Source organism: Vigna radiata, chromosome 11, assembly GCF_000741045.1.
Source record: "Vigna radiata var. radiata cultivar VC1973A chromosome 11, Vradiata_ver6, whole genome shotgun sequence".
NCBI classification, from domain to species: domain Eukaryota; kingdom Viridiplantae; phylum Streptophyta; class Magnoliopsida; order Fabales; family Fabaceae; genus Vigna; species Vigna radiata.
In genome coordinates, this window is record NC_028361.1 from 14,279,420 (window position 1) to 14,292,106 (window position 12,687).

General features: G+C 34.5%; 1 protein-coding gene across 1 annotated transcript; it reads right to left on the reverse strand.

Annotated features, from left to right (window-relative positions):
• Nucleotides 1-5,840: 5,840 nt before the first annotated feature.
• LOC106776799 (transcription factor MYB105-like) lies at nt 5,841-8,468 on the reverse strand. Its single transcript, XM_014664267.2, has 3 exons — nt 7,440-8,468; nt 6,718-7,257; nt 5,841-6,410 (listed from the first exon to the last, which is right to left on the reverse strand). The coding sequence occupies exons 1-3, from the start codon at nt 7,948-7,950 to the stop codon at nt 6,097-6,099; spliced, it is 1,365 nt and encodes a 454-aa protein (XP_014519753.2). The 5' UTR covers nt 7,951-8,468; the 3' UTR covers nt 5,841-6,096.
• Nucleotides 8,469-12,687: the final 4,219 nt, after the last annotated feature.

Consider the following 12,687-nt stretch of genomic DNA (forward strand, 5'->3'; position numbering starts at 1 on the left):
CGCCGAGGGATCGGGTTAAGGGTAGGCTAAGAAAGTTGCATGACAATTAGTTAATCAAGCTAATAAACCAAGAGGAATAAATAAGAGAGAGCGGATAAGATGAAATTGTAAACCCCCAACAACTCCATTCATCCATTGTTTTCTTCTCATCAATTGAATCAATCTCTTTTGCATGTTTATATTTTGTTCTCATTACCCAATTAATTAAATTTTATTTTCAAGTCTTACGATCTTAACTCACACGAACGATAAGGCCTTTCGAGTCTCTTGAGAAAACGATACTTGGACTTACCATTTATTATTACTTGATACGATTTGGTACACTTGCAAATCCGTTAACAGTGACGTCTAAGCGCCTGAGAATTAGGTGAAGAGCATTAATTGCAGCCTAGTAGACGTCGGCCCTCGTTAACACCGACGTCACTGGACTGTCTTCTCACCTACCTCAGGCCATTAGACGTCGGTTTGTGGCAGTGGGGACGTCTACATTATCATAGACGTCGCCTTACCTCAAAACCGACATCTAGTTTACCAAGCTATTTACGATAATGCCACTGTCTACTCATATACGTCGGGTTACCCGCAAACCGACGTCTTATGGGTGACGTTAAACAGCGTTTTTGCACTAGTGGATGTTTTTATCGTTCTTTAGATGATTTTGTATGTATAGAGATTTAAGGACAACAATGTGATAAATGAACTTTTATTGTCTCGGGTGAGAGAAACTAATTTAAACTATTTCATGCTGAATTGGTTTATTGATTGTCTATGACTATGAGCTTTGGATTGTGTGATTAATTAACATCTTTTATGTTTATGAATGGTTGAGTTTGGAATGTAGAATTTGTCTCTATATGTTTAAATTAATATTAGGATTTAACATGAGAAATGAGTTTGTGAATAATATTACATAGACTGAGATAAATGGTTTCATTAAGTTTGGGTTCAATTATGAAATTCTGAGAAGCGTGAACATCTTGGTTGATTGTAATTAGGAAGATATAATTGAGATCTTTGAATTGAGCTAATTTGACACTCCCTCAGTTAAGAATCTAAATTTTTAAGTATTATGAGGTTTTTTAAGTAGGGATTAACTCAAGAAGTGTTAAATTACTCAAACAAAGTTCAAAGAGAAAATTTTCATTTTTGGTATGCCATTGGGAACCACTTAAACAGTGGGGGTCCTGAGTACCACTTTTGGACCGTTAGACACTCTCAAAATAGTGTCTTCTAAAGGGTTATAGCATCGGGCACCACCCTATTTTCAGCATTAAGGTTTTTAGGAGAAATTGATATTCTTTCTTCCTTAATTGTTAAACGAACTAAAATTTTGACAAATAGTCCTAGGCATATGAATATTTATTTTGACAATTGAGATATTTGATTAGAGGCCTAAGGTTAAAGTAATACTATTTACCGTTTTGATGTATTTAATAGAAATCTTGTAAGTGAATATTATGCTAATGCATTAGAAAATAAATTATGTATTATCATTGTTTCAATTGAATTAAACTATATGTGATGAGTTTGGATGGAAGTAATAAACATATGCATGACATGGTGTGATAATTTAATATTTGCATGAAAATGCATATATTGTATGAGCATGGTATGTTCAATTCAATGTGGATTTGACATAATTCTTTATGGTATGCATTGAAGTAGGAATCCTAAAATGGAGATTATTTTGGCACTCTACTCACCATTCAGACTCATGTAGAGAATAATGAGTTATGTGATGAGAGTAGTCAGAGATCTTAGTCTAAGAAAAGTTCTAAGGTTCTTATTGCGGGAAAAAAATTAACTTTGTGTGCAGTATAGTGAAACTCATTAGTAATGACTTTATAAAGCAGTAGAGACAAGCACACGTGAAAAAATTTCCAAGAATCTAACATCAATGCATGTATCCAAATAACTTAGTCTAGAATAGTCATTTGATGCATGATATATGGTGTGAGATCTGTTGAGATTGTTGATAACACAAACTCTATACCAAAATGGTTTTTGATGATGACAACACATTGCTTAATAACATTACATATATTCCAGTACTACATGTTCAGTTGATATGTTATACTGTTTTGAACATTGTCTCTATTGAACATGTTTTATTATTTTGCATGGATGTTCCTATGATTAAATATGTGTTATATATTTGGAACATGCCTGTGTTGAAATGTGTGTTAAAATGTTCTTGATTACTGTTACACATTTCCATAGAAAAGCTCACAAGTACTTTTATGAACTTATATTTGTTGTAACAAAGGTTCAGTTCAGTCGACTACACTGGTAATGAAGTCGATTAAGCTAAAATCTTTGTACAGATTTTGTACACGTGTACTTGATGAGATTTTGAGATGAAAAGAATTTCAAAGTGCTTTTTCATGAGTCAGTCGACAGTGTGGATCACTTATTCGACTGTATTACTGTTGTATTTGGAATTTTGTTTTGTCTACTTGCTCCAACGACTATATTTTCAAAAGTTAGTTAAGATTAACTAACTGGGTCAACTGCCATAAATTTGGGTTAATTCTATTGACTGAGGAGCCTGTGTGTTGACTGTTTGTTATAACTGATTTAATACATTCGACTTTATTAGTAGGTCATTCAACTGAGGCTGACAGGAAAACTATAAATAGAAACAGAACACGATTTGTTCTGAGACTTTTTGATCTAACATTTTCATTGTCTTGTTTCAGAGAAAGCTCTCAGTTTCAGACACTCCAAGAATTCTCCAAGAAGACGGTGGTGATCTTTCTTGAGAAAGATTCAGATTGAGGAGTCAATGGCGCTTACTGTTTGATCAACATCTACACAAAGAAGGTGCTTTTGGTTTGATCTTGAAGGCTTGGCATCGTGTGAAGACTGCTGCATTTGACTGAAGGCTTGGCAACCTGTGAAGTGTGTTATGATAGGCTTGGCAACCTGTGAAGCGTGCTGTGATAGGCTTGGGATCCTGTGAAGAATGCTGGTGACACGTTGAGGATTGTTCAACGTGGGTGCAGATTGCAGGAGAGGGGATTCTTGCTGCAATTCTGGTTTTTGTGTGCAGCTATATTTGGTTTTGAGTTAGAGAGGAGATTTATATTTTTGCGCGGTGCTTCTATAAATTCCTTGTTGTAAAAACCGCAGCCATTATAGTGCATTTGCTTCCAAGGTTGGACGAACACTGGATGTAGGCATTGTTGGTCAAACCAGTATAAAAATAAGTGTTTGATTTTTCTATCCCTACACTCTTTTATTTCAGTCGACTATATTTGTCTAGCAATCAACTACGTTTTTCCGCTGTATTACATTTTTCAATAACTTGCATTTCAAGGAAAGATCAAAAGCTTTGAACTTTCATACCAAGATTGCGAAAAGATTTTAAATTTGAACTTTAGTAGTATTGTGTTATTAAAAATAAGATATTACAATAATATATATATATATATATATATAAAATAAAATTCTTAAATAATGACATTTTAATTACCAAAAATTTGTTTAAAAACTAATTTAGAGACCAAATTTTAGTATCTTGTTAGTGATTAATTTAGATACCATAGAAATCGATTATAATTTTTTTATTTATAATAAAAATTATTTTAATTATTAATAATTTTTAATTTATAAATTAATATCTAAAATGATCTTTTTGTACATTTAAGTACCGCACATTTGCTTCATTAAAAGCAAATATACTATATAAGGAAAATTTAATATTTAACACAGCTACGTACTTTAAATTTAAAATATTATATTACAGGAAAAATTGATTATGGAGATTGAATTAATGATCTCTAAAGTTAAAAGTTAGTCACTTAAAATACTTATGTATTAGATTAGAATCTAAATTTAAAATAATTAAAATCATAGTTACTATTTTTGGAGATGAATTCATATATCATTTTAAAAAAATATATATTTGAACCCTAGACATCCTAAGTTTTAAAAATAGCTTTTAAATTTATCTATTGATCAATATAATAATGTATTTTTTTTTATCTTCAAATCCGTATATATATGCCACGAACTTTTATTTAAATATATTTTTCTTGTAATGTTAGATTATTCACACTATTGTAGTCATTAAACTATGCGACCTATTTTTAATTTAGCATCCCGATATCTTCTCTATATTCTTCTTATTAGAAAATGTTAGTATATTTATTTAGGTAGTTAGTTATAGTTTAAATAGTCATATTAAAATAAGTAAAGATTATTTTAAGAAAGATATTTTATGATAGTATCGCTTTCAGAATATTTGTTTAACAATAAATGTTTTAGTACCCATAACTTCACTACATTTTTAATCTGAGTCGCATAACACAATTTAAATTACTCCTTATGAATATTTCACATTCTAATACACATATTACCCATTATAAACTAGAGTTGTCCAAATGAGTCATAATCCGCAGGTTAATCCTCTTTGGGATTCGTTTCAGGTTAGATTTGAAAAAAATTGTATTTTTTATATATGGATCAAATTTCAACCTGGTTCATTTAAATTCGGTTCATCCGAATTTAATCCATAGTGGGTCAGGTTGACTCACCAACCCACCTACCTAATTTTATTTTATTAAAATTTTATTTTATTTTTATAAAATAATATTTATTATTTCTTTTTTGCTTGAAATTCTTTTCTAAGTTCTCTATTTTAAAATTAATTAAACACCCCATGTGGGGAGTGAAATTTGTTTAGATTCGAATTATAAAAAGTTTGTAATTTTATTTTATTTTATTATAGTTAAGTGAATCAGTGAGTCAATCCGTTTATCCACCAACCCATGATGGGTCGAACCGAGTTCGAATTTTTTGGCTCATTAATGAATGAGCTGGGTTGGGTTCGCTTACTAAGTGATCAACCCGGTGGTGGACTAAGCCTGGTCGGGGCTGGGTGGTCCGTTTTGACAGCAATACCTATGCTTAGAGTTGTCAAAATGGATCACAACTTGCGGTCTAACCTGACCCACCATGGGTTCGGACCGGATTGGATTTGAAAAAATTATATTTTTTTATGTGGATCAGATTTTAACCTGACTTATTTAAACCCAATTCATCTGAGTTGAACCCGTGATAGGTCAGATTGGCCCACCAATCCACCTATCTAATTTTATTTTATTAAAATTTACTTTTCATTTTATAAAAAATATTTATTAATTTTTTTGCTTATTTAAGTTCTCTGTTTTTAAAATTAATTAAATACTCGGTAAAATTTATTTAGATTTAAATTATAAAAAATTTATAATTTTTTTATTTTAAAAATTTATAATTAAGTCAACAGTGAGTCAATCTGTTATTATAGTTAAGTGAGTTTTGACAGCACTGTTATAAATAGCAACATATTTAACTGATTATATAAAAAAAATAAAAAATAAAAAAGGGGACATACTAGTGGCATGAATTCTCAGAGCTCCCCACAATGAATGCTCTGATGAATCCAGTTGCAGAAATTGTGGCTCACTAAATGCATTCTAGGCCCATGAGAAAGTGATGTTCTCAACACTTCCATCTTCTTTTTCTTCTTGGACTTGGACCATTATCCTCCATAATTTTCTTCACAACCAAATCCAACCCTTTCTTCAAAAAGCACATTTACCCAAAAACAACCTTAGATCATAAAACATTACCATGATAATTCCTGTCCTATCCAAACATTACTCTTTCTAACACGTTTTCATTAGCATCATCACGCTCACACATTTGACATTCCTAACGGATTAGCCATGCATTACGAATGTCTAACACATTCTTATTCGATATCCCACATGATGACCCTTTTCAACTTCATTTGGTTTTAACAAAAACCATGAAAAGGAAAAAAATGGAACAAAATAAGCACAGGAAGATAATAGTAATGGAATTAAATTATGATATGATTATTTTGAAATAGTTTGCAGAAGGGTCCCCCATATGTGTGAGAAAGAAAGGAAATCACAATAGAGACGGGTGATATCACCATCACCACAGAGGTAGTGACGCAAGGTTACACAGTGCACCAAACTCAAGCAACTATTCCTTTCTATTTGCCTCGAATGGCTTCTCAGTTATGTTGGACCACATCTATATTCAGGAACTTCCGGGGAAGTTTGCAGCTTTTGGATCATCTGATCATGTGGCTCCTACTCCAAGGAAGTCAAAAAATGGGGGTGGAACACCATCTGGGGGGTCACTATTCACCACTTTATCTCTCTTTCCTGCAACACATGCTGATGATGATGCTTCCTTGCCTGTGCTTCCTGATGCCCATGAGGAATTCAAGAAACTGTAAAAATTCTTGCGTGTCTTGTTCTCTAGCTGTTGCATTGCCCTCAAATATTGTTGGGGATAATCAGGGTATAAACCAGATTCAACAGATTCATTGCTCCTCTCCCAGCTTCTGATCTCCCCGTTAGACTCTCCCGTCATGTCATTCCTTCCACCACCTTCCAAACCCAACCCAGTGGAAAAAGTCAGTTCATAGCATTCAAGTCTGTGGGAGAATTTAACGCAACACTAAGTTTTACTTGCATCAGTCAATTTTACATACCCAAAAGGTTGATCAAATCATGAAAACGAAATATTGTTTGATTAAACTTGTTTGGAATAAAAGAGAAAATAAGAGCAAGCTAAAGCTTGGTAATTAAGGAAACTTGATGATGCAGCAAGAATGTGAAAGACCTACATAGAAGCTGTTTAAAGGAAAAAAATGATTTTAATTAGAGGGAACAACGAAGGAGAGAAAGGATTCACCGGAGAAGAAATCAAATGGTGCTTGTTGAGCTTGAGCACGCAAGCCAACTTGTAGGGTGTTTGACATTGCTTCTCTCACACCATTAATGTTTTGTAGAGAACCATTTAAGCCAAAATCAACAACCTCACCAGAACCTACTCCATGGAAGGATGGGAAACTAGCCAGGTTATTTGTGACTCCTACTCCATTGTGGAGGAGATTGAGACAATAAGAAGGCGATGGTTCTTGTTCCGTGGTTGAAGCATTGTCCCTGCTGCAAACAAAGGTTGGATTTTGCTCCACCCTTTTGTAAACAGATTGGCTCATTCTCCTCCTCCTGTAAGCACTGGACTGTTCCCTGTACTTCCTGGCCATTATAACATGCCAGTGATTCTTCACTGCATTATCTGTTCTCCCAGGGAAAAGCCTTGCAATCATGGCCCATTTGTTGCCATAAATTCTATGTGCCTGCATTAGCCTCTCTTCCTCCTCTTCACTGAAAGCTCTTCTATTGATCCTTGGATCTAACTGGTTGAACCACCTCAGCCTACAGCTCTTCCCTAATTCAAATACAAAACAAATCACATCAAAGGAAATAAAGAGAATTTGACAAAAGACAAGAAAATGCCAACAATGTATGTTCCTCTCTTTCATACAATACACCCACAACATGAGAGAAATAATATAAGTTGTGTTAATTAGCTATCATTTTTTGCACTTTTGGAATTGTTTTCTTCCACACCTGATCTTCCTTCTAGCTTTTCAGCTATGAGGTTCCAATTCTGAGGGCCATAAAGAGCCACGAGTTCCTTGAGCTTGGAATCTTCTGCAGGCCTCCAATGCCCTCTTGCACACAGTTTAGAGTGTCCACTATCTACCTCTTTGCCACTGAGAAGGTTCTCGTTAGGGTTACTTTCTTCACTAAACTTGCCATTGTTGTTTGTTTTCTCATTACTGTTAGTCTCCCCAGCCCCAACTTCACTACAGTCTTCAAAGTTTGAAGAGAGGAACTCCCTCATGAAGGGAAAACTCCAGCTTGTGCTCCTTCCATTTCCCACCCCAGAAGTATGACCATGATGGCCATAAGCAAAGCTTTCTTGAGATGAAAGAGCATTTGAAACAGTAGCAAGAGAGAGAGACCCCATCATGTCTGCACAGACCATTCCCATTGAAGGAGAAGATGGAAAAGGGTAACATGTGGGGGCATTCTGGTTTTGTTGTGAAGAGATCATGCAACACTTGCTGCTGGCCATGACTTCATTTCATAGTTTCGTGACGCAAATGTTTGTTGTTCTTGTTGTTGAGGATGTTGGGTTTGCAACTGTTACCATTCCTCAGCGCTCATGCGACCAACAATGTTTTTGTGCTATGCTGGAAACAGTGTAGCATGAGGAAGTTGAAGCGGAAAAGATTTTTCAGCGGGGCAAAGAGACTTGGATACCACCACTAGCTAGTGTAAAGTCTCAAGTGTTTTTTTTTTCACCAAATGTGAAAATTTCACGCATTTCTAAGATGTGCAAAACTTGAAAAGATCATTTGTTTTTTTTTTTATTATTATTATTATTATTTGTTTTACCATTAGTACATTTTTGGGACGTGGGCCGCCAGAAAGTGAACTTCGAAAGATAAATTGTATTTGTAGTAATTTTACAGAGACGAACAAAGAAAAACAAAATGGTCCGAATAGACTTATTTATAAAATGGAAATAGAAAGTAAAATGAATTTCTCTTGCAAGTAATTAAAAATTAGTTTTACTTGAGTTAAAAAGCTTTTCATTATCACGCAATACATCATTATAACAAATCATAAGATACCATAGAAAATTGTGATGTAGTTTTTTTCATAAATACTATATTCTGAAAATAATTTTATTCAAAAAATTGTTGAAAATTAAGCATTGGAAACTTTTATCAACCTCCATCAACACTGTTCACAAAAACTTTTTAACCTTGTTATATTCAATAGAATGAAATTTCATTAGTTTATCTAAATAACATATAAAATCAAACTCACTACCTGGAATATAAACAATCATTTATTTTTATCTCAAACTATACAAATAGTTGTTTATTTCTAACTCCCTCTCATAACTGGCCGTTGAAATTAATAGCAAGATATATATTAGGTTAAATATGTTTTCTAAATTTAAACACAAATTAAAATTTATTTTTATATGAAATTTTAATATATTTTAGATTTTAAATTCTAAAAATAAACAATATAACTTTTTAACTGAATAATATTAAATTTATTTTTAACTAAATGATAATTCACACTAACATTTAAATTAAAACTTGTTAAATGACATAATCAACTCACATCTTATATAAAAGCCATATGAAAAATGATTTAACATATAAAAAAATTATAATGCATTTAGATTCATCATAAAATTATATGTATTTATTTCTAAAATTTAAAAATTAAATTATATCAAAATTTAGAAAAAAATTAATTTCAATACTACGTTTAAGTTTTAAAATCATATTTAACTAAAATTAATACAAGTTATAAGCTTAGTTATTAAAGTTTGATCGAACTTTATAAAAGAAAGTGTTGGTAAGGCTTAATATTAATGAGAGTGAAGTGGCAAGGGTGGGTTTTATCCCTCTGACAAATGTGGAAAAAACATTACAGTAGTATTATTATATTCATTTATCTGTTAACTATTACTCTTCTCCTAAGTCAGATGAGATGAGATACTGTCATTATACTATTACCATAATCATTCTCTGGAATCAGCTAACTCACTCACACGTGTGACTATCTTTCTCTCTCCATTCATGGGGTTGCAGAGTCTAAGGCTGTCTCTCTCTAATTTGACAAAGAAAAGAGGGTTGAACGTGGTGGTGGATGATGCTTACTTATGGGTCGTGGCTGTTCACCACCACAGACACCTTTCTTTTCAAACCACAAATCAAATGAAATGAAAATTTTATTATATTTTGTGAATTGCCATCCAAACACAACTACACAACCTGACATCTTTCATGTACACCCTATAACATAGCTACCCTATTCATGCATTCAGCTAGGAGTAGTAGTGGTAGTATAACATACTTCTAGTCTTTCTAGTTTCTACTACTATCACACTCTCTCTCTCTCTCTCTCTTCCCATCACATCACCATTTACCACTGTAATGTATTACATATTGCAGGAGTTCCATTACATGCACCTTTCACAAAACCTTCTCATTTTTACTTCAAACATTTTTTATCCTAACTTTCGTGTTTCTCAGAAAAATGAAACACAAGATAGGTGGTTGGGTACATTATTAAGGATTCTTTAAGATTTATTTATTTTTGGAAAATTACTATAAAATGAAAATTAATTTCATTTATATGTTTGGAAATATATTATAGAAGATTTTTTAAGATAAATCCATTATTGTAAAATTACTTTATAATAATAGTTAATTTTATTTATATAATGTAAGTTATTCTTATTTTTTTATTGGAAATTTAATACCTGATGTATAATATATTATCTTTCTAATTCATTGAACAATTTATTTGTAAAGTTAAATATTTATACTTTGTTCCACAGATGATATGAAAAGGAATAATATAAAGGTTTAATCATTTAAAACATCTTTATTTATGTAGAAATTTTTCAATTAGGTTTTCGTATTGTAAAATTTCTCAATCAGGTTTCTGATTGTGAAAAATTGGATCAATTGATGGCTTGCTGTTAATTTGGATGGACGGCGTTAAAAAATAACATGGGTGACAAGGTGACATTAACATATTTTACTGACGTGGCATAAAGTATTGTATGAAATTTAATTATAAAAAATGTATTATATGAAATTTAATTATAAAAGATGGAATAAAGTATTGTCTTCTTTGTCGTCATTGCAAAAATCGTCGTAGAAGAGATCGTTGCCGCCTCAGCGTCCACCGTCTGCAAGAAGCTAGCCTTCGACCTCATCTGCTCCACGCGGCAAACCTCGGACCTTTGGGAAACCGTTTGTAGCGACATCCACAATGACCTCTATTTCTCGGACCCTGACGTCACTGTCGCCGCCGTCTCGATCCTCGCTGTTATCCCCTTCTATCACCTCTCCAAACTCATCTCTGACTGCAACAAGGAGATTTCAAAGTGCTTCGACTCCCCCAGCAACAACCTCTGCTTCTCCGTCATTGAAACCCTGGGTTGCATCCTCACCCGTGACGATCTTGTCACGCTTTGTGAGAACAACGTCAACCTCCTCGATTGTGTCTCCGCCTGGTGGGCCCGCGTTGCAGCCAACATGCTCGACTGCGCCGATGCCGTCACCAAGGTCGCGTTCGAATCTGTCAGACGAATCTTCCAGGAGATCAGCTCCAAGCGCATGAGCAAGCTCACCGACGACAAACTCGTCGAGAGCGAGAACTCTCTCGCAATCCGCTCCAACTGGGTCTCCTCCATGGTGGAATCCACGCAAATTTCTATTACTTAGACGCTCAACCATTCGAAGCCGATGGTTGTTATCTCTTTTATTCAATTCAATTTCTTTTATATCTAACATGTGATTGAAACCCCTAATTTTGCATCAAATATAACATTTTTGTTTGTTTTGGCGTAATCTTAGGCGTGGAGGACGATGAGTGCGATGATAAGGAGTGGCGGTACTTCGAAGATACTGTGCCTTTTGACGATGACGACGTTTTGGATACTGAGGCGGTGGTACTTGCTGGGGAAACTCAGGTATTTGATGGCGATGACAACATTTTGAAAAAGGAAGCGGTGAACCTCGTTAGTAGGGATGGCATAAAAACCTGTACCGCGGGTATCCGCAGATAAAATCCACTACAGGTATTTAGTACCCGTGGGTAAAAGGTATCCGCGAGTAACGGGTAACGGGTATTTTAATACCCGCCTGCTAACGGATCGGGTACAGATATCACACTATCCACACCCCCGGGTACCCGCTACCCGGTTAGAAAAATGAAAATACAATTTTATCCTTAGTCTTTTAAATTATTTTTTTAAATTGTGGAACCCTCAAACCCTAAATTTTACTTTTGAAGGGTCACACACAACGTAAACTTAAGAAATCTGAACCTCTTCTTCTTCGTTTTCTAACCCTTCATAAGCCAACCTCTTCTTCTTCTTCTAACCCTTCATAAGTCACGTTGATGAAGGACACACTACCGCAGGGTCTCACGGTGCTGCCGCTCAAAACACAGATCTTGCATTGCTACCGCCATGCGTAACTGGCGACGATGTCGAACACGTCGCAACCGCTGCCTACCACGTCGACGTTGTCGAACACGTCGAACACGCGTAACTGGCGCTCTCCCTGGTGATCATCATCGGCGCCTTTAGCTTGTTCTTGGATCCCAGCGGCCACCCATTCATGAAGTTTCCTTCCCCTTTTTTCTTTCAGTTTCTGTTTCGTTTCTCACAGGAAAAAAGATTTGGTGGTCTGTGGTGTGGAGTTATTGTTCGAGCTTTGGGGAAGAAGTATTTGGCTACGGTGTGAGGTTACTCTTCGCTGAAGAAGAAGCGGCTGCCAAGGACTTCCCCTGCACTGTACCAAATGGGGAGGAAAAGGAGAAACCCTAAAAAGAAGGGTTTGGGCTTGGCCCATCTTAGGTTATGAAAGAAAATTTAAAAAGAAGTTTGGATCCTGGCCATTTTAAAAATAAAATTAATAATGAAAGAATGATTTGGATTTTTGGCCTGTTTCATAAAATAATTATTTAAACATTTATTCTAATTTTGTTTGATAAAATAATATGTTTTTTTTTTCAATTTAATTTAAACATTTTTTTTAAAAATCATAAAATATTATTTTTTTAAAAAAAATTACGGGTTGAAACGGATATCGAACGGGTATCCGCGGGTTGAAAAAAATCCGCAGATTTTTTTTATGCGGGTATCCGATGGGTAGCGGGGCGGGTATGGGTATACTTTTTCACATGCGGGTCGGGTTCGGGTATCACACTATTCGACCCGAACCCGACCCGTTACCATCCCTACTCGTTAGTGAAACTCAGGTTG